Consider the following 23,189-nt stretch of genomic DNA (forward strand, 5'->3'; position numbering starts at 1 on the left):
CCATCATACCCTCTTTTGTGCCACTGCTGTGCATCTCCCACTAAACAAATGCGACTCTAGGTGCCGTTATTTTGCGGGTCTGTCTCTGTAATAGCACCCTACGGGTAGGAACTTGGTCTTATTTATCTTTAAATTGCCTGAACCTGACGCTCAGTGAAAGTCCGATATTGACTCCAAAGGAAATCATGTACGATGATAAACGAGACGTACTCATCGAGCTCTGCCCGCTCAGAGAGCTCCGCAGACTCTCTACGGAACCTCCGGCTTTGAGCTTCGGCTTGTCCATGTGTTCGCTGTCAGGCTGTGAAGAGGGAGGGGAGCCAGGCATTCCATCGAGGCCCGAGTCCTGAAATGAGTCCCAACAAAGTCAAGTTTCATCAGAGAGGACGGGTGTCATTTTGTAATTCGCAGCAATTTAGGCTTCAACTAAATTAATCAAACCTGTCTGCTTGAAATCTCTCAGAAAAATCTACCGACCTCTTAGACAAAACATTTCGCCAGAGACTCAGAGACTCTCAGCATGCTCCACAGACCAGGAATAAAGCTGGACTTCACATACAGGTCAAGTACAATACCCTAGTAACATAGTAGCTGGAAGTACTATCAGATAATCTTTAACCTATTTGAAGGGAAACACTTACACTAAAAAAAAGTGTATTCCATGCTAAAAAAGAAATGGCCACATTCCTGTCTCTGTTATACAAGTTACTGAAATTGGCTAGTAAAATACCAACTTAGGACCCAGATAGATAGTAAAAATACCATTTTTCTGTCTACAGTAAAATCTCCATATGCCACCCCAAGGTTTCAGCTTCTCTTCTGTGTTGTTAGTAAAGAGCTGTGAAGACCCTCTCGGATCAGAAAGCTGACACTGGTGACTCAGCAGTGACTTTTCACTTTTGGGGTGCCTATCATCATTCGTTTGGCTCCCCCTCATTTGCACATATCAGTACAGCATGCTCATTGGACTAGTGCTGTTATATGGACAGACAATATCACACTTCAAGAAGTTTGCCATCAGAATGGTTTACTTGCCAAAACAGAACACTGTGGCATGTTACACGGCCCCGTGAGCACAAAACCATCTAACCCAAACCTGTTATTTGCATAGTGCCGAGTCATCAGAAGGGCACTGATGGGTCCCTGCAAACATTTGAGGACAACGGCAATAGCCACTTCTGATCTAAAACACATTTGTGCTTTACATTTAAAGACAGCAAGCAAACAACCTCAAAAGCAACAATTATACATGGCAGGGCCATGACCGGGAAGTTACTGAAGCTACAAAGTATGAATTCCTGAATATATTTTCATTCCTCCTTTCAAATCGTGAAATAAGTCACCTTTCCAACTAAAATCTTTTTTTAATGTTTCTAAAAAAAAGGACATGTTTTGAAAAATAGCAATATGGAATACAGATTTCTGATACTGTATGTTCTCAAATGCTTTTAAAAATTATTAACTTATTCATCACATATTTATTGATCACCTACAAGAACAGGTACTATTCCAGGTGTTGGGCATACAGCAGAATAGAGTAGACGAAAATCCTTACCATAATGGTTAGTATATTTACTAAAAAGTTGGGAAAAAAAAACTTGCAATATTAATTTTCTCTCTCCAAAAAGCATTATAATGATCACTTATTCCTTCATTTTTTTTAATTACGTGAAATGATTGCTTTAAAAAAATGAGGACTAAGAATACACGACTGCTATATAGTAGTAAAATTAAAGAAAAACGCTCAAAATGCCATTAAAGTTACATGCTCATGATCCATAAGGCAGAAAACCCCTAGGAAGGTAAGTTTACAGAAGCTTTTAGTGGATGTTTCACAATTTAGGGGAAAACCCAGCTAAATAAAGTGCTTTAATTCATGGCGCTGCTTTCACTGGCATGACGTCTGCTTCATAGGAGGGTGCACAGTTTGCTCCACTGCTGGGCAGAAATACAGACCGGCCATCACTCCCCAAGCCCGGAGGCACAAGAAATGAAAAGAATACGGAAAACAGTCATGGGAAGACATGTCTTCTGTCCTCATGTCAGAAGTCTGTCTGGAGGCAGCCCAGACTTCCCCTGGAGGTCTAGGAAGCCAAGGCTTCTGGACCTGGGCACCCTCAGCATGCTGGATGGGTAAGTCTTTGTTGTGGGGGCTGTTACAAAATGTTCAGCAGCATCCCCATCCTCTGTCCACTAGAGGCCAGTAGCACCTACCCTACCCCACCTCACCCCAGCTGTGACTATCAAAAATGTCCCCAGTCATGGTCCTTCAGTCAGTGGGGGAGCAAAATCACCGCCCCGCCCCTGGGAGAAGCACTGTCATAAACTGAGGATGTCGTGCAGGCTTTGTCAAATCACAGAGCGGGCGGCTGGCTAACTGGTGTTCAGCCATTCAGACGGGGGATGCTTGGCTTTGAGCTCACTACGTCCACCAGAGGGCAGCCGCTGAGCAGAAATGTCTGCTATTTTTATTTGGTAGATAAAGCGGCATTACTGACATATTTCAAGCAGACAAGCAGCTCATACACAGGTACTTCAACAGACTACAAAATGAATACCATACAGGAGCAGACTGTTTTGAAAATCTAACGGTCAAAATTACCTCAGGGCCCAGCTCTCCAAGGGTTTTGTTCCTCCACCCATACAATTAAGTCAGAAGCTAACCATGTTTCAAGCGACGAAATTATAGAACTGGGCGGACAGCAATTCTGTGATGTTTTAATGGCTACCCATAGGGCCAGTCAGTGAAAACACCCCCAGGAAACTTGACTATGGAAGCCCTGTATCCAGGAAGCACTTTCTGAGTTGACTTCTCAGACTTGCCACGTGCTTCTAGAACAACTTCCACGACCTTTGAAAAGTCTGCTAAGAAAACTTGAGTGTCTTTTTTTGGTTTGATTTGGGTGACATCCATTTTGTAGCAAGGGCTATTTTAGAAAATAAAATCCTTCCTTCGTGTTCAAAGTTTCAGTGCTTATTAGACTAAAGAAGAATCATTTCTTTGCACGTCTGTGTTTTCTCTCATCTGGACACAGAAGGCAGGGCCTGCGTATCGTATTCCTAGCATAAAGCACAGTGCCAGGACACCCTAAGTGCCTAATAAACGTTGGTTGCACTGAATGTTTGTCGACATGAACTAAACATGCCAATGAGTGTTTTTAGCACCATATAAATCTCGGACTGATCCTCCCTGGCTGCCCGTATCATCAGGAGGAACCACGGGGCCTTTCTGCTGGGTAGTCACACACCTGTTCAGAGACAGAGCTGCTGTATTTTTTAGACATTCTCTTCCTCATTGTCTCTTTCACCGATTTCACCTTTTTTCCAAGAGAGATGCGGGAGGCAGTTGGCGATTTAATTACTTCTTTGTACACAAAATCTCCTTCTTTACCCTGTGAGACAAAATGTTGTAAGTACCTTTAATCACAGAAAATGAAGCCCCCCAAACAGGCTTTATTTTTTAAGCCATCAGTGTTCTACTTCTCAGAAAAATATTGGCATCCTCCAGGATCTTGAAATTTTTCCTATGTTAACTCAGTGCTGTGCTATTTATCTTTTTAATTAAAAATTAAAACCTATGGGGGGCTGGCCCCGTGGCCGAGCGGTTAAGTTCGCGCGCTCCGCTGCAGGCGGCCCAGTGTTTCGTTGGTTCGAATCCTGGGCGCGGACATGGCACTGCTCATCAGACCACGCTGAGGCAGCGTCCCACATGCCACAACTAGAAGGACCCACAACGAAGAATATACAGCTATGTACTGGGGGGCTTTGGGGAGAAAAAGGAAAAAAAAAAAAATTAAAACCTATGGCGCTTTTGATTGTTTAAAGTGGGACATGAGTCATTTCTTGTGTTATTCAATGTTAGGACATTCTTCCGCTGATAGACTTATTTCTACCATTTTAAATACCCAAGGGGATTGTATTTAATCATTAAAGAGTGATTTAGATGAATCAGTGTTCACATAATCCTAGGAGTAGGGAGGAAGAGAAGGACGATACTACTGAATTATTCTAGGAAGGTGGTAAGAACGAAATGGAAAAGGCTCAGTCATGGTAAGTCCAGCATCTGATCGGATTTATAACCATACAGCTTAGTGTTGTCAACTGCTCAGAGTGTGTAAATTTCCTTTTCGGAAGCTGGTAAACTGTGGTCACCTCTCATTCTATTCTGCATTGGAAAAGACCCAACTTCTCCATGAGAAAAGAAAAAATATCATACTTTCTCTCATTTTTAAAAGATTGACTACATAAAATTATTGGTTTACGAATCAATAAAATTTGATATCCTAATAAAATAGTTTTATTCTTCCAGAAATTCTCAACACTTCAAAAATCACAGCTGGCACAGGATCACAACAAATAGAATGCATGGAATCTTAATTTCACAGTTTCATGACAAGATGCTTAAGGGGAAAACTAAACTGTATGTAAAAACACACCTACAACTCTGGGGCCTCAGGAAGTAAATCTTAGGGAGCAAAAGTTGTCACCACAGGGTGGCCTGTCCCCAGACTGGGATCCAGAAGCAAGAACCTTGGCCCTGAGGGGTCTAGTTTCTTTGGCCCCAAGGAGACTGGGTTCATTCTAAGATCAAGGCTTAGTATAGAGCTATGCACTTGGCCTATGGTGAGGCGGTTTTCAGAAATGCTGGTTCTTGGTACCTGAAGCACAGGGCTCCATCCTATTGCACGACCTGTGTGTAGTAGCCATGTGCACTTGAAACTAGCGTGAACAAAAAGTACGTGTGCACAAATGACTGGGACTGCAGAAGCCACACTCATCTGGATTTGTGACTTGAAGAAAACTGGAACAAAGGCATTAAAGGAACAGCTACTATGAGGAGAGAGACAGAGGCCAGAGGTGCTCGTCGTCCAATCCACGTGGAACAGTGAAGAGCCTTTAAGATGGGTGGGATAGGGTTTCTTTCCCCTACCATTCAGGACCACCGAGGATAAGGTTACCCGCTATCAATGGTCAGAGACACTAAATGTGAAACTATGTCAACCACGTTGCTTGAATCCAAACCTTTTGCTTTTCCTCTGATGTATACTCACCATTGGGTCAGAATTATTGCTGCCAATGTGCAGAGAACGATTCGTCAGGTCAAACCCTCCAAAACTGCAGGTTCTCTGTGGAAGGAGAGGGCAGGGCAGGAATAACCCAGTTAGGCTTCCGTCAGCCCGCAGCGCACCAGCCCAACACACTGCCCGTTTGCAGGACATCACCGAATCACAAATGTGTTACAGGATGAATGGAGGAAACGAGAAATGATGAGGAAAAAAATACATGACTCATGTTTTAGGGAAACTTGACTCATTTTGCCCTTCCACAGGCCACTGGGACTGCGCCTACATCAGACGTCCAGAATCTCCTTAATGTGTAAAATCCAACTGGTTAAAAAAAAAATTCAACACTACAAAAAGTCCACGTGTGAAGTGCTGTAAATTTCCCTGTCTCTTAGCAACAGAATTTCCCCTCCAGGCCCCCTAACATCAGCTGCATACAATGTGATGATGCGGGACTATGTATTAGGGGGTCCTGTGCTCAGAGGGGTCCTGTGGACCCAGGTCTGTGAGCCTATGCACAGCTCTGCCACTGACAGCAGGCGTCTCTGATGGACTCGTTTCGTTTAATTTTAAATCTCTGAGAAGGGGGAAAAGGTTATGTTGACAGTAGTCCAATCAGGCCAAGAGGATTACTCACTCATTGCTTCTCTGACCTAGTCAAAAATGCTGATAACTTTCCCATCTAACTGCCCAACTTAATTAATTACGACTTTTTTCTCAGAGTGTATGAAGTGCAGACACCACATCTGCCCAGAAAAAAAAAGGTTGATTCAGTGACTGTCTTTGACCATATTCGTGAATTTCGGTAGGAAAAACACGGATGCTGTCAAAAATGAAGACTTTACTGTCTTGTCAGTTGCTTTCAAACTTTATGGAATTGCTTCTACTTCAGCGATTTTATATTTCAGAACTTGGTTTGAATTCTCTGTTGTTTTTCTAGCCAAAAGTACTCAACGACCACCACCGCCCTCCCCCCCCAAAAAAATCTGGAAGGAAAAAGAGATACTCAAAGCACGTTATTTTTGTTACAACTGATTATCTTTTTAAGCAATTAGTAATAAAAGATGAATAGCAGGTTTGAGTTCCGATATTTTATATGACCTGTTTCTCAGCGAACTCTAGTTAGTGGCTATTAAGTGGAAGAAATGAACAGAGAAGCACAATGAATACCATAAACATTGCTTATTTAAAATAAATATACCTTGTATATAATAATTAACTGAATTGAGAAAGTAGGAATATTCAGGAAGGAAAATGCCTAGGTTTCTGGAACCACACAGATTGTCCTGGTTCTGCCCACTTCCCTGCTGTGTGACCAGAGGTCAAGTATTTAAACTTTCTGAGTTTCGGTTTCTTTATCTGGTAAAACACTATCTATATCACGTATTTGAAGACTTCTAGCACGCTGCCTGGCATCAAGCAGACACTCCATGCATATTGGTTTCTTCCATTGCTTTTCATTTGGGCTACACTGAGAATTCAGTAGCTTGTCCTGACAATTTTAAGACTGAAGTTTAAGCTTAATCAACATTCCGAATTTGTAAATGAAAGACTGGAGCTTAGTTCTGGGCCTTACATTCTGGGTGCTACAACTGTAAAATGAGAGCATCCCAGGAATGGGCCAAAAAGTGGAGCTGGCAGGTGTGGCAGAGGGAAGGCCAGGAGGATGCAGAAGTATTACAGGAAGCATTTCGAGATAACCAGCATTCAGGATGTCACACAACTGTTTTTCTCCGTCACCAAAGCTGCTATTGCTGTTTTAAATAATCTACTATGGACATGATTTCCAGTGTACATTACTCTAATTTTTCATTAAATATCAATGGGCAATCTGATTTCCCTTACAGTCAACTTCAGTAGACCTACACCTGTTTTATAGAAAGAGAAAGGCCTCTTTATGCAAAAACACCCATCAAACCCCCTAACCTGGCAGGCAATGTCACAACCATCTCTTTTAACACTGACTTTCCCTTTCCAGCTAAGGCCAAATAGATTTTCTCATTTTCGCAGAGATTTGCCTCCAGTTCCTTTCCTGTGACTCAGGGCTTCACAGACACAGTATGGTGCCCAGATGCCTCATCATTTTATCGCTTTGCATTTCCCTGCTTTAAATTCCAGCACAACTGCAACACTGGAGCTTAGCACGTTATTTCTCATGCATATGAAAGAACTGACAAAGAATTTATGTGGAAACTATAACTGCAATAAATTAGAAGCTCATTTATGTCTTCAGATGCCTGCTGTATTCATTTATTCGTAAAATAAAAAGCTTAAAGAGTGAAAGGGTTTTCTTAACTAGCAACTAAAAACTCTCCCAGTGATATGCTACCTGGACCTGGGTTCTTCTTTACCAGTGGAGGAGGGACAAAGCATCTAACAATAAATATTGCTTGAACTCATCCCCAACTTTTTCTTTAATACAAGTACTTCTTGAAGTAGCGTGCCTTCAACAGAGAAAACAGACTGTAAGGGAATAGTGAAAGAAAGCAAATCCATCCTTGACTTTGGTGGTCTACAGAAATGAAGCCCAAATGAGGATTTTTTAGGTTCATACATCTCCTGTACAGAGAATTAAAAGAAGATTTTAGATAGATGCTTGTGGATGAGGAGAGCCAGTCAATGGAATGGTCATGCAGTTGAAAACATGTTTTGGGGGGAGTTGAATTTTAAAAATAGACAAAATCCCAAAATGTCATGCATGTCTGCTCCCCCAAACAAAAACTGAATGACCAAATGAAAAGCAAGACAAATGACCATTTCCAGTGAGCACAAAGCATTATCATTTCCCTGAGGTTTCATCAAGCAAATATGGCACTTTTTGAAAGACAAAAAGATCAAGATTTAAGATTAAAGGAAACTGTGCACTTTTAGATAAAATGAAGGAGATACATGATAAGAAGAATGGAAGGCACTTTTAAAGTAAACCAAGCAAAGAAATTATCTTAATTTCTTTAAAAAAAAAAGAAAAAACAAGCTCTTTCTGTTGTTAAAACACTCATCTACCCTTACGTTCTCTAAATAATTAGAAAATTAAATTTTATTTTCCTGATTGTACAATTATACTTACAATAAAAAGTCTGTGAAATTTCTAGTTTAGCACTGAACGTATATTTCAGCATGTATTAAAACTGTCCAAACTACCGCAAGCTCAGAGTATCTTAAAAATATCCAGCCTCAGGCTGATACTTGAAGATTATATATCGCCACCATTTCTGGGGGAAAAACAGATTGGTCCTTGAACAAGCTTGCCTAGATGTCCACACTCAGTGTTAATGAAGAATTTATCACTGGCCCATAATGTTAGTAAATAGCACAGAACTTAGAAAAATAACTTCTAAAGAGAAAGTCCTGATGAAGTTACATTATTAATCTGGCAATAAATAATATGAGGGGCACAGGAGCAACTCAAGGGCCTCAATTTAAAAAAAGGCTCAGTATTATATCGTTTAAACTCCTGGAGATGAGGCATCAGTGAACAGAGAAGAGACAGATCTGCTCTATCGAGGTCATGTCAAAAGGTATAGAGGCAGTGAACTGGGCAGAACACTTTTGAAGGCAAAAAATAAACTATCCTGGGCCAGCCCCAGTGGCCTGGTGGTTAAGTTCGGCACACTCCGCTTCGGTGGCCTGGGTTCGGTTCCCGGAGCGGACCTACACCACTCATGCATCAGTGGCCATGCTCTGATGGCAGCTCACATACAAAAAATAGAGGAAGATTGGCAACAGATGTTAGCTCAGGGCCAAATCTTCCTCAGCATTAAACAAATAAATAAATGAATAAAATTATACCAAGATTGCTTAGCCACAGATATTTTACAAAAGACCTGGGGGTCAGAACTGAATCAGTGAGAAAGAGAATTCTGCTATTTTATAACAAAAACATAACCCAATCAAAACTGTTGCCATGATGTAGAAAGAAGCAGAAGGAAAGTTGTTAGTAATAGTATTAAAAGTGTTGCAAGATTTACATGAAGGTGAAAAGAAGGAAAATAAGACCTAGCAAGAAAGTCAGTACATGTGGGAATATTTGGAAAACCTCAGGGCTAAGATGACCCTAATGATCCTTTCAGAACAAAGAAAGTCATTTTAAGGATGACATTGATCAACCAGTGTCCATTTCCACAAAAGCAGAACTTGACTGAATGAATTTAAATTACAGTAATTGTCTGGGGAAGAACATCTTACTCGTGAAGCTGAAGGACTCTGGGAAAACGCCCCACCATGGGCTGCAGTGCAGTCTACTGCTTCAGATCTTCACAAGGAGACACAGCCAGCAGTCCGGAGGGGTTTACGCAGGGCACAGCAGGGCCAGCAAGCCCACAGAGCCTCCTCGCTCGGCGCCATGTTATATGGGCTACTGTACAAGCCAAAAGTTGGGTGGGAATTTCAGAGGGAAAATACCTACATTCTCAAGTTCAATATAAATCATGGCCTGAAAACAAATTTTACGAGGCCTCTAATAATTCAATAATAAAATCGAAAAACATTTCTTTATTTGAAAGTAAGTACTTTATTCCTTGCTATGTATAGAAGAATCTATGGGGCAGTGGAAAACATTTTTAAATGTTGATCCCTTTGTTTAAAAAGATAAGAACATCCAATGTATTTAAGTAAAACAAGAGATGTTTTCCCTAGGTTTTTTTTTCCCTTTTAGATTCAAGAAATTCCCGTGTGCCCCCAGTAATAAAAGAAATATACATTACAATGTTTTCTCAAATCACCAAATCGGTGATTATGATGACGGCAATCTTTCTGTGAGCAAGTTCCTATTGTTTTAATTAAGTGAAAGAATAAGCATCTCTTTTAGGGGCGAAACATCCTTCTGTTTTGAATCAGCTTCTCTGAGGTCAAGTGACAACGGGATGGCTGAGGATCAGGGCAGCCACTCCCAGAAGGAGGTCAAATCCTGAACAGCCCTTCTCTGGATCAGCCTCAAAGTGTAGTTTTAATTAAAAATCAAACAGCTTCAACTGGCAAGAGGACAAACGGGAAAGAATGGAAAAGCCATCACTACATGAAAGGAGAGTTAGAAATTCGAGGTGATGGTGGAATGGACCCTGAAGGTATGAAGTTATGAGCAGAAGAGGAGGAGGATGCGAGGCTCCATGGAAGAAAGGCCATACACTTGACTGCACCTCACAGAAATGACAAGGCTGTCCTCGTGACCATCTCTGGGACTCACAGACTTCTGGTGGATTCTTAAGAGCACCCTTTTAGTACAGCGGTCGACCGTGGCGGCCCACTTCCTCTTTGCCTCCTCATCCTCCTCCAGCAAGCAACGCCTCAGGTCCTGTTTCTCAGCCCTGCTCAGGGTCCTGTCTGAGGCAGGACGCACTAGCTGGGTCAGGTTCAGGTGGCTGTACAGGCTCCGCTCCACCACGTAGGTGATATTGAACTCGCTGACCGAGGGGCGCCCGCGCACCCTCCTGCTGGGGATGCTGCAGCTCCCGCCCCCTTTGGGTTTCTGCCGGAGCAGCTGCAGGTCACAGGTCGTGCTGTTAACTCCTTTTCTGGAGGGACGCTGGCAGAGAAAAGCTCGGGAACACGAATAATTAGGATCCGTTTTCTTCAAGCGGATTTGCTTCCGGACACTCTGAAGCTCCTCCAGAGACACTAGCAGGTGGTGCCTACGACGGTGGGTGTCACAGAAGCAAACACCATCTGTACTTACCCCGTGGCTCAGGGACCCGAGACTCTTCTTCATCTCCCCCTCCGTGAGCGAGCGGGAAACCTTCTGGGCCTTTTCTTCTTCTGGATAAGAGAAGAACGTCCCCATCTTCTTGGGGGGCTTAATCAGGCCCCGACTCTCTCCTTTGCTGAAGGTTTTGACCAACTTCCGGCCAGCTCCCCAGGTATCCAGGCTGCTAGATGATGGGGAAGTGGTGAGCGAGTCTGAATCATCTTCCGGGGGTTTCTCAGCAGAGCCATCAAAGAAAAATGGCTTCTTGTGCACTCCAGAGTAAAGGGCAGACCTTTCATCCACGACCGGGGCGTTCTCAAACACATGTTCCTCCCCGCCTGGAGGGGAATCAACACAGACACGTTCACGGTCTCCTGCACATTTACCCTTGAATTCTCTCACAGACCTTCTTTACGCCCCCCACCCCGCCAAAAATAAGCCAGCCCACGCAGAAACCACAGTGATGTCCCCCAGCCCCATACCACTTACTCTCTTCATAAACCCAGCTCCCACTGAAATAAATGCATATACAAAAGAAAATAATCAAACTGTGCAAATGCATGGTTTCACACAAGCTTAATGTTAAAAGGTTTCGGATGTGTTTTCCTCTCCTTTAAGTATCTTTGTAGACCAAACACTTTAACAGACCTATTAAAAATGCCATTTGCAACATTGAAGCCAGTCATTATCACGATATTCCTTAGCATCTAATGATAATGGTCCTTCCCAGTTTGTCGGTGCAATCCTCAGAAGCTAGCAAGCAGGATTTTTCCCCTTCCAAAAGGCCCTCTATTGAGTCTGGGGGGCTTTTTAGAGTCAGAGTTTGATGAATGTCATGTGGCTGACGGTGGGTTTTTTTATTGGTACCTGTGCCATTTAAGTAATTAAATCACCAAGGCAGTCTGGGTGCAGAAACACCATAAAGAGTTGTAGCTTGCAAATGCCACGGACAAACGGTCCCCCGTTGACAGGCCAAACACAAAAAGTTAGGGAACTGGGTGATCCCAGCCAGACATCCCATCAACTCAGGCCCTGCTAAGAAGCAGCAGGGGCATTTAAGGGCCTGAACACGTAGGTAGCCCCAGAAAGCGTCCCACTTCGTCGCAAGGACCCAGCTCTCGAAGCCTTTGCTGGAGCCAGGTATCGAGCCACGCCCACCAGAGCCCAGTGGAAAGCTATGGCCTCGCTGGCAGGAAAACCGAGTTCTTTCCTGCATGTGTTATGTGAACAGATGTGCGGAAAGAAGTAGGTCAAACTGTGGGTGTAGTGATCCTAACTGGCTGTGTCCCTCTAATTATAAGGAAATTTGTGAGCTTCGCAGCTTTCCACCCGCTTAACTGTGAAGAGGAAAAAATACAAAGTTCCTTGGAACAGAGGGATGGCACTAAATATACCAGCTGGGACAAGGGTGCCAGTGCGTGGCTGAATGTCAGAGATAAAGGGAAGGATAGAGGGAGAAAGGTGAGCAGATTGGTAGGAGCCCTTTAAAGTTCCAGAAGTTTCTTACTTTCCCAACTCATGGGAATGACAGCTACAAATTTAAAGGAAAAAAGAACCTCTGCTATTAACTACAACCCAAGATTGACTCTGATGTCGAGGAGAGGGCAGTGGGGAGGCGGATTCAGAACCAGGTCCAGTCTCAAGTTTTCCATAATCTGCAGCACAAATATATTTGCTCAAGAATTATTCCCCGGTTCTTCAGGAGAGTTTCAAAGCAGGGTCTAGGGCTCCGACAGCAATTCACCAGATCAGAGGCAGTGTGTGATTAGCATGGAAGTTTCTCGCTCCTTCCTCAGGACACCTGACTAATAAGGTGTAGAGGCCAAGGGTCCTTATGTTGTTGGAAGTAAAAATGGCAACCTCTTCTGGATGCAGTGTACCCTCCACTTCCAGAAAGAATAATGGGGCCACGACGAGAGGCACAGCCTGGTGGCAGAGGCAGTCCAACAGCGGACTTCTCTATAAAAGTCGTCCAATCACAGGTCATGGCTTCACATTTAGCCCACGTGTCCACAAGGGTGTGCAAAGGCCTTATCTACCCACAGTCCTAAGGGGCTTTGGGGAAGTCAGCTGGGGGCGACTGGATATCTTAAAGACCTGTCACTCGGCAGTGGTCTAGAAATTTTCTGGACTCCGTATTTATGACTGTCATCAGAGATTCCGACACTTCCGTGTCACATGAGTTTGGAACCAGCTGGTGCACACATGTCCAGGACATTATGCAGCTCCACTTCCTGGTTCTGGAAAGTCAGCATCTGGTAGGGAGTTGCAGGAAATGGGGCAAATGCTTCCAAAGTGGCCGCATTAGCCTGTGCTGAGGGCCGGCCTCATGCGGTATAGACTCCTCTGTCTGGGCCTGACCCAAGGCCTGAAATCTCAGCCTTCACTTGATTTCTTGGGTTTAGAGCATTACTTCTCCCATTCTCCTCCAACTTGAAAGTACAGTTGTCCTATGGGGAGAATGACAATCAAGATGGGCTCACTCCATCATCATTTGGAGTAACCTGCTTCACCCAGTGGCCTTTATCTATCTTATTCAGCTGAGATCGGAATACAAAAGGAAAGCGGATTTCGACGGGAGGAGGGGGTAGGATATGGGATGACTTCTTGCCAAGAACACAGATTTATGCTCTAGATTCCAGCCCCCTGGCTCGGCCACTCACCATCTCCACAACTTTAATTACTTCATCTCTCTGAGTCTGTTTCCTCACCTGCAATAATGCCTACCTGTCTTAGTAAGACCTACTACCAGGCTATTGAGGGAATAAAATTAAATGAAGAGAGGTATGTGAAGGTAACTTATAAGCTGAAAAGCACTGTACAAAAGCCAATGATTCATTATCGGGTTACAGATGTGCTGGAACAACGAGGGGAGGGGGCGGGGGCAGTGTGAAGACCCAGGATGCAGAGAAGTCAAGCTGCCCAGACTTAATTCTGGAACTTGTGCCGGCTGGCTCGGTGCTCTTGAGTAAATTATTTCACCTGTTGGTGTCTTAGTGCGCTCATTTGTGGAATGAGGATGGTATTAACGCCTGCCTCTAGTGGCTATTCTGAGGATGACATATTAAAAGAAACAAAATCTAAAGTGTTTACGACAGTGCCTGGCACACAGGAGGCTCTCAGTAAATATTCAGACAACCGAGTACAGGCACAGGCATGCACGTCTAAAGGATGGAATCCTTGAAGGTTCGGGGGCAGAGGAAAGGGGTTACTGGGAGGATGAATCTTCCTGCTCTGCAGAAGCAGGGACCCAGGTGGCTAGGTACCAGTTCTTTTGCCAGTGAGGAAGCTCAGAGAATTCTATTCTGTGGGGGCTGGAGGCAGTTCTAGACTAGCAGGTGTTGGGGGGCAGCCCGAGTGGATGCCCTGAGCTGCACGCACCCTCCTTGAGCCTCTTCCGGTGACATCGACAGGCCCGGTCAGTGGCACCCCAGCCCCACAAGTCGTCAGACACTAGGGGTGTAACTTGGACCTCAGTTCACCAATCCATCTTCCATCTGTGAAACCTGACTCCTCCCCAGCTGAATTACAGTTCAGAGCTAGAAGTCCATGGAGTCATTACTTTTTACCCTAGAACTACCTCTTTTCGTATATTTTTCCTTTTTTTCAACTATGTCTCTCATAGATCATTGAATTGATTTATTCTGACATAAATAAGCGAATTTGAATATTTCTGTATTTTGCAAATGTTCTTCTAGTGGAAAGGCTGTCTCAACACACATGACTGTCACATATGAAGGGACTCCCGGGTGGCAGAACCAGTACTAGGTACTTCACCCATTTTATCTGGTTTATGGACAAGACCCACCATCTATTCACGATATTTGAGATTTAATTTTGGGAAGTGTGCATGAGGTTTGCTTTAAAATGTGGTGCCCCCAAGGCTGAATGATGGCAATTCCATATGGTTCTCGTTAATATTATCCACTCACACCGTGTGTGTGATTTCAGCAAGAGCTGACACGATGAGAGGAAACCAGGCTACATTCTGTACTGGGAAGACCAGGACTGACAGGCAGGTGTTAAACATCCAAATGTAAAACCAGATCACATCCAACCAAAGACAGAGTTACCAGGCAGAAGGACACCCAAATGGAACCCTGGGATTAAACACACTCTAAGTTGATGACACTGGCTATAAAGCAGATCTCTCTGTGTCTCTCTCTCTCTCCCCTCTTTTCTTTTCTCTTTTAATCTCTGCTCTCTCACAATAACCTCCTCACCTTCAATATTCCTCTAGGGAATTTAAACTGATACATGATTATAACAAACAAAAATAAAAAAAAAAACAGCAACAGTAACAACAGGAAACCCTTATCTATGCAAAGAAGGGGAAATTCAGTTCCCTCCAAGGCTTGATTTACACACGGCAAAAAAGCCTCCACAATGATAATTTTTCAGTCTACATGTTAAAATCTTCAAATTTCTCACAATGTACATATGACATTTTAACAAGTAATATGCTTTCTTAAAAAAAAAAAAAGACATATTCTTTCCAGTATTTTTTCCAATTCACTCATTGATTGCCAAACAGGAAATCTTATTCTTTTATTTTCTCTTTTTGGGAGAATTTTACAGGATGCTGCGAATGCACATTACAAACAGTAAGAAAGATGAACAGGGTGGAGACTTGAACTGTCATAATTACTTCAATGGTAAACTATTCAGTGCAAGAAATCTAAGTTCATGTCCCTTTTCACATGATTGCTTCATCTGACAAGTGGCTTAGCAGCAATACAGGCCTCAAAGATCCACTCAGAATGGAAGGTCCTTAAAGTCCCATTTGAATTGAGACTTGAGACTGTTTATAAGACGAACACATCATCCAAAAGGATGATCCAAAAGGATATTAGAGATCCAAATGGATGTTAAGTGCCTCCACTCTTAGCTCTTTGTTTAAAGTGGATGTATATCAAATTTGGACTATATTCACTGGGCTGAAACCATTGTCCTTTTCGGGGCAGAGGCATACACTGAGAGGAAGTTATAATAAGAGTTTGTATGAAATGGTATAAGCTCAAAATGAAAGCTGTACCACACCCTGAGAAGATTTATTGTCACATACTAGTCATCCCCCATCTTTGTAATATTTAAGTTCCTAAGCCCCTGTAATGCTGGATCCCAGGATCCTTCATTCCATCACGTGCTGAGCGTTACCCGGCTAGCATGCAGCCCCAATTCTCTCTCTGCCAGCCCAGCTAGAACTCAATCTATTTCCCCATTTGAAATCATAATCTTTTTCCACTGACAAATGGACCCCCAATGCTTTACTTTGGAACAACCAGAGTGGAGTTTGCTTTTTTACCTTCAGTGCTGGGCTTTTTCATTTCTTCCACCCTGATGAGTTTCTTTCTCACTCTGCGAGTGGAGTTTACCAGCTTGTGTAACCTCTTAAACTTCACCGACTCCTCGGTTTCATCATCTGATTGTTCTCTTGACTGGCAAAGAAACAAAGGAAAAGTTAATCAGATAATTGCTCCAGAGCTTGGCTCTTGCAGGCGGGTGCAGCCCAGCCTCACTGCCAACTGAACTTGGGGCACCAACAAATCTCGCCAACAGGTTCACGAAGCTCCACCTACCATGTTAAGGTCTAAATCAGTGGCGAATCAGATCCTGGGCAACACAACACACACCCTTGCCCTTGCCGGGCATGTGGTGCATTTGTCTCAACTACTTCCCCGTCCTCTTTCGGGAGAACTCCGGCAGGACTCGGTCCAAGGCTGGCCCTGTTATTCCAGTTACTCCGCTGTGGTTTGGGTCGGGCTCTCATCTGTCGGGCCCATCAGGACTTGCAGTTTAACGTGGTCATCAACTACTTCTCCAAACCAAAACTCTGTTGACTTGTTCCAGTCCTCCCCGAAAATCAAAAACAGCAGGGCAGGAAAAGGGAAGAGATGCAAAAAGCCGCCTCCTACCCCATTTGTTAGGAGCGTCTGCCACATCTCAGCCATCCCTTCCGCCTCTCCCAGCTCTTTCCGAGAGCTCGCAAGGCGCACGCGAGGACAGACCCTGCATTCCTCCAAGAGGGACAAGGGAAAAAGCTGACCTTTTCAGCCATACAGTGCAGTCCATATTCCCCAGCATCCCATTTCGTTTTGCAACGACTCAAGTATGCTCAGCCCAGCTGTTTTCCCTCAAGTATCCAACATTACAGAGAGAGAGAAAAAAAACTTCTCTGCAGCAGTGACCCAAGCGAGAAACAATCCATTCCTTGTGAACAAAATGAGGCTTTCGCTTCCAAGTCAGCTCCAACATTCAACATGCAGCTTCCTCTGTTTTATCTGTTCAAAATGTGCAAACGGGGGTGCTGCACGGGCCGGGTGCTCGGGCATCTTGGGAGTGCAGAGCCCGGCGGAGTGCGCAGCCTCAGCACTCCCCAGCCTGTGAGCAACTCCAGCTAATCCTGCACATCCTGGCAACAGCCTTCTCTCCACTTCCTCAAACCTGGTTCCCTGAAGGAGGAGGGAGAGAAACGCCACAAACGGGAACACAAAACAAAAACAAACCACATCGTTGACTCTAAATATGGAGACTTCCCCCCAAGAAATGCTCTCATGAATCCCAATTTCATAGACAGTAAAAGAGGCAAGCAAGAGTTGGCAGAAAACAGTTCAAGAGGAAACAAGGTAGAGACTATATTAATTATTTAGGCATAAAAATGGTGCATGGTGCCAGTCCACGAATTATTTCTGTGGCACCACGGCACTAGGTGAGGGATAAATGCAACGCATTTCCTGGCCTCTGGCCTCACCCTGGAGCCCCCAGCATGCAGCCATTGCACTTCCTCCCTGCATGACCATAAGCAAATCATTCACCCGCTGAAGAATAATTATGATAACCCATAAATGGCAAGTCATTAGGACAGGGGTATTTCTCAGCCTTTCCTTCTGAAAAGTATATCCAATTTCTCTAAATTCCTAGAGGGAATGTTGCATACACATTTCAGAATTAAAGTTGACTACTGGTTACCTGGTAATGAAGAACAGAAATTGGACCCCCAGGAGACGGGGGAAAGAGGATAAATTGTATGCTGACAGAGGACTTAATGTGTTTGGTCTAAAACTTAAAATGTAACAAATTACAATGAAATAAGTAGAGCGACTACTACATACTCTGGTTTGAGTTTTATTTTTGCTTGGTTGAATTGTTGATGTGTGATGAGATGGTCGGAGTGGTAAACCAGAGGAATGAGAAGAACTCGGTTAACCCTCGTTCTGGGTAATCGGCACCTGAACCCAACCACAGAGCATGGAATTACACATAAACATTTAAACAACATTCGGCCTTCTCGATGGATCTCAAAAGCCAAGCAATTCTAACAGAAGAAGAATCAACATCACACTACAGACAGTCTCGGTACATACCAATGGGACAAACCTAAAAAACGTCTAGAACACTCAACATTAAAAAATTCGAAAGTCAAGCGCAAAAGAAATAGGCCCAGGTTGTTTATAATGAAGATACAGGAAGCTACATTCCAGGATGAAAACACTGATGTATATAAACATCATTCCTAGCTTGGGGGTTGCCGTTGGCAGGGTGCGTCGTGTGTGGGTGCATGGAATGGGGGAAATACAAAGAGAAAAGGGATATACAAACAAATAACATAAAAATCTTGAGTCCACAAAGACACAAATCATTTGTAGGAAAGGCACCATTAGAAGGAACTTTTCAAGAAGAAATCACAATAGTTAAACCGGGACAACAGATTGAAAGGTAACCACCCCAACCCTCCGCCCAGCTACTTTCCTCTGGCCGGATTCACTGTGTTGAGAAATAACATATTCCAGGTACTTATTTAATTGCTTTCACATGTTCCATCTATTTTTGAGAAACAGGAGCTCTTTAGAACTTTGAACCAATGTTATTTTTATTTTTCTAAAAGAAAAGCGAAGGTTTTGGAGGTGTTTGCAACTGATAAATCACAAATCATGGCAACCAAGAGCTTTCTTTGCATCATCATGTTTTGGACATGAGACCAGACAGATGCAGCACAATTTACAGGAAGAAAAACGTAAAACAAACCAGTCATTCAAGAAATATATGTAAGTATTTAATAGAAAATGTCCTCTTAGGTCAGCCTAAAAGCCACTGGAGTTGAACAATGTGGCCCAAGGATGCTTTTTATCGATGGAGAGGTGTTGACTTCCCACTTCCTCCTGAGTTCAGAGGAAAAAGAGTTGTGAAATATTTGCCTTCAAAAAATTTTCTCCATCTGTTTTAACATAAAGACTCTGTAAAAGGCCTGCATTTCTTTTAAACCGGGGAGTAAAGCTTAAATTCTTCATTTCATGTTTCGCCTTTTAAAGTAAGCATGTGCCACTTCCCAGATGCTGGAAATAAAATATTGTGCATTTTTATTCAGAAAATACACGTCAGAAATGGCAGTTTGAGGATTTTTAAAAAATATTTTAAATAAAAAATATATATAATTTTTAATTGTTAAAATAAAATACTGTATATATTTAAAAGAAATCTTGCCATCGGGAGGAACTTTGTAGAAGATGAAGGAAATCTGCATATATATATATAAAATGAATGAGTGATTCCAAGAAATAGGCTCATAACTATTATAAAACAGGTTTTAAACAAACTACTGTGAAAAAATAACAGTATACATTTACACACATTCCAACATGAGATGGTATCGCTGCCCCTCCCGGTCCTGCCTGCCTCAGGTCAGGGCACTAAAATAAACTTTAATCGATCATCTTCTAAAGGAGAAGGTGACAAAATCTGTATAGAACTCCCCATCTCTAAACCTTTAGTAGAAAAAGGCAATTAATTCATCCCACCAAAGGATGTGGAAAAGTGGATTTAAAATATTGTAAATAGAGACATTTGATTTCCAGGCTCTCTATGGCAAATTTTTCCACCAGAAAGCCCATATGGCTCAACTTTTAATTACTTTGGCTAATGCTATATGTAGTAATTCTGTGGTGAATGCTTAAGTGTTTCATTTCTGGTTTCCATGGCAACATTACATCAGATTGCAGACAGCTGGCTCCACAGTTTTAAACCATAACAAATTGACCAAGCCAAGGCACAAAACTATAGCTGCTTTAAAGAGATAGGACACCATTCGGCTGCCAGGCGGCTGAATGAGGAACCTACGGGGCCCGTTTGGCGTGCGAGAGGAGGGTGGAGCCTCCTTCCTTCTCAGCTTCTTTTGGAACATGTGTGTCCTTGACACATCTGCAATGTTCTAATAGGAAAGACACGGAGCCAACATGGAGAATTTTTTATACTGCAGCTACATTAAGCCTAATCAGAAAAAAGGAACGCAATTAATAGCATCTGTAGATACAAAAATTTGTGTGCTGGGTCAAACTAAAAGCATCCCCTCGCTGTTGAACTTAAGCCTGTCACGGCGGGTCGGTAACAGATACTTCACTCGACCCTGTAACAAACAGTTCTTGCAACTATCACGCGCTAGAAACAAATGCTTTCCAAAAGCCGCCCGGCACAGTCGTGCAGGCACAGGAGGGATGAGCTGTAATAAAGCTTAAACTGGACTTGCAAGGAGCAACTAGAACCCTTTGGGGGACCGCCTGAGACCACGCTGAGCACAGGATTACAACTGTGCCCGCTGCGGAAACACGCTCACTCAGCTTACATCCCCAGCTCCCAACACCCAGCACACTGGCCCCATTAACAGCCAGATCAAGTCACCTTTATCTCCCCCAGAGCCATGCACGTAACACTGTAAGGGGTTTGAGCATCTCTGAAAAGTATTCTGAAATTGGAAATGTGTTCGCTGGTGAAATTCACACAACCGTTTCTGGTTAACCCAGTACTAAATCAGACATAGACATTTCAACTTCCTAGGTCCGCTTTGGAAGTTAAGAGAAAGAAGTGGATCAATCGTAGGTTTCTCAAAAGCAATGTGCAGTGCTGTCTGAAGTCAAGCCCTCCCCACGGAACGCTGCACCACTGACAACAGAGCTCCAAGCCACGGACACTCAATCACACACATTCCCACCATATTCTCAAAATAATACCCACTCTGCCTCCAAAAGCTCTGCCTGATTACTGGGTGAGCGGGCTAGGAAAGAACGCTCAACTACAACATAGAGAAGTAAACAAGAGAAGAAGGATGAATCGAGAAGAATTTGAACAGAAAAGAGCAAAGCATCACAGCCAGCAGCCACCGAACAGCTTTTCCCTGAAGTGACAGAAAGCACATTTTTCCTTTCACGCTGAACACACCCAGCGAACTTACCGGCTTCGGCATTTAGCAGGCCTAAGGGGCGACTCTGAGCACGTCCGGAACCCCCGCCCCCTCCCCACTTTGCGAGCGTCTTCACTCTCGTTCCGTCAACTCTGTAATCTCAAAGTGAGGACTAGACACTCCTCGAACATGTTCCTTAGGAGTTACATGATCGGACAGGCTCCACCAGCACAGCTTCAGATCCGAAGGAGAAAAAAAAGTGAAGACACTGGATTCAATTAGCTGCTTTCTGCTGGCTGACTGACTCCCCAGTTCCTTGCTAACTGCATAACTTGTAAGAAAGGCATAAGTCATCAGCTCTAAGCAAATCTCCTATTCACCACAAGGAAAAAAGGCAGTGTTGTACGTGGCAAACAATCCCTGTTTTCACTGACGAAGGCTCCCTGACCTCCCGCTGGCCTCCAGTTCCTTAATTACTGTCTATGGAATTCCAGAGAAAGAAAAAAAGAACGCGAGAATCTGAGCAAATCCGAGACAAGGACGAACCCTCACAAGTGACTGGACTTAAAAAAGATCTCTTTCGCAGATATTCTTCCGAACACCCCCCGAAGGGAGTAGTCATGATTGAAAATAGACACCTTCCAATGGCTATTTTTGAAATTACTGAATTAAAACTTATGATTTTGGTTTCCGCCTAGAATTGTCACTTTCTGCCCTCTCCCCGCTCCTTTTTCTATTTTAACCACTAGACTCGATGTAGGATGTTTCCCCTTCATTGACGCTTCTAAAACGGTCTTAGCCAATTGTTTCAACGACCATTTCAGAGCAGCTGAGTTCTCTTGCATTCTAGAACTGTGAGCACAAGGACTGGGTCACAAGATGATCATTTAATTTTTCCCAGGGGTGTTTGGGGCGCAACAGGCTCAGGTTGTTACTTTAACAGAACACTCTCCAAACAAGACAGGACTGAAAACCCATGTGAAGTTTCCACGTCATGGGTGGCATGTCAGGTCTGTATTTTCAGGGCTAAATTCCTTGAGCTGGGTAAGCCATGTCTTCCCACCACACAGCGTGAGCTGCCCACCCCTGGGGCCTCTCTCATCATGCGGGCCTTCCTTATGTATGACACAAGGGCCCCTCCCTTGGTAGGCATCACACACACATATTCACACGTTTTTACCAAGCGGAGATCCCAGGCAGTGCCACAGACCGCCAGAGCTCAGCGCCTTTCCCTCGGCTCTTGTGCTGTTCTGAGCCCCCGGGCCCCTGAGGCATCTCTCACTCTTCAGTGAGAACTGCAGGAATCCCCTTTTCCTCCAATTTTCTACCCCAGAAATGTCTCCTCCCACCCCTGATGGAATTTCCTGTCATTTCTCTCCACAAGGGTTCGCCACACCTTCCCTATTCTGCCTAGTTCCCACTGCACAAATCCATTCACCGACACCCTCTCTGGTTTCATGTACGTTCCCTTCTCCGCTGCCATCTGAGGGCCACATGTGCCACACATTGGGGCAGATGCTTTCCAGACATTGTACTTCCAACACCCATATTTATCAAATGCTCACAATTCCCAGGCACCGAGTTAATTATTTACACGTATGACCTCATTTCAGGGACAGTAAATGGCAGAGGGAGAATGGGAGACTTCACGACTTGGCTCCTGTGCCCCCCACCTCTACACGGACTTTCCTCACCCAAGACTGACAACCACATTGCAGGAGACGTTATGCTCAGAATTCCTCAAGACAGTAAGTAGAAGTCCTTGGTTGAACTTGTTACTTGATGAAAACTCAGAAAATGCGTAAGGCCGGATGAGATTGGGGTAAAGGGAGAGGAAAGCCCCAACTAACTGGAATTCAGACAAGACCTATGTTAATTCCTACAGGTGCTGTCTCGCTGTGTAGGTTGCAGAGGCAAAGCAAACGTGAAAGAAAGCTGATGATCCGGCCAACACCGGAGGCTGGGTCTCAACAGGTCGTGCAGGCGCCAAGTCCCCTGGATGCCACCTGCGAACAGCGTGTGGCCCTGAGTAGGTGTCTTAACTTCTCTCATTTATCAGATCGGCACTGATAAGCCTCCCATGGCTCTTGAGAGGATGAAAGGAGAGCCTGACGTGAGGCCCAGAGCCCGGCAAGCGGCGAAGTCTCTATTGACCTGGGATGGCGGGAGGCTGGGCATGGACAGAGCGGGCTCTCTGGGGCAGTGGAGGGAAGGACGCTTCTCCTCCTCGTTCCCCTCTGCCCCACTCCTCCTGTACAGCCCTTGTTAACTGTCA

General features: G+C 44.0%; 1 protein-coding gene across 17 annotated transcripts in view; it reads right to left on the bottom strand.

Annotated features, from left to right (window-relative positions):
• Positions 1-23,189, bottom strand: part of SASH1 (SAM and SH3 domain containing 1) — a 300,681-nt gene that overhangs the window by 20,299 nt on the left and 257,193 nt on the right. For 9 of the 17 annotated variants that reach the window (XM_070602972.1, XM_070602966.1, XM_070602971.1 and 6 more), the window contains 5 exons: positions 16,049-16,181; positions 10,246-11,081; positions 5,052-5,126; positions 3,249-3,392; positions 211-346 (listed from right to left, as the gene is read on the bottom strand). In XM_070602972.1, coding sequence (XP_070459073.1) covers positions 211-346; positions 3,249-3,392; positions 5,052-5,126; positions 10,246-11,081; positions 16,049-16,181 — 1,324 coding nt within the window. Of the gene's footprint in view, positions 1-210; positions 347-3,248; positions 3,393-5,051; positions 5,127-10,245; positions 11,082-16,048; positions 16,182-16,322; positions 17,196-20,965; positions 21,710-23,189 lie in introns of those variants that run through there. The other 8 variants (XM_008539539.2, XM_070602974.1, XM_008539623.2 and 5 more) reach the window with 4 other exon arrangements.

Source organism: Equus przewalskii, chromosome 32 (genome assembly GCF_037783145.1).
Source record: "Equus przewalskii isolate Varuska chromosome 32, EquPr2, whole genome shotgun sequence".
In the NCBI taxonomy this organism is placed as follows: domain Eukaryota; kingdom Metazoa; phylum Chordata; class Mammalia; order Perissodactyla; family Equidae; genus Equus; species Equus przewalskii.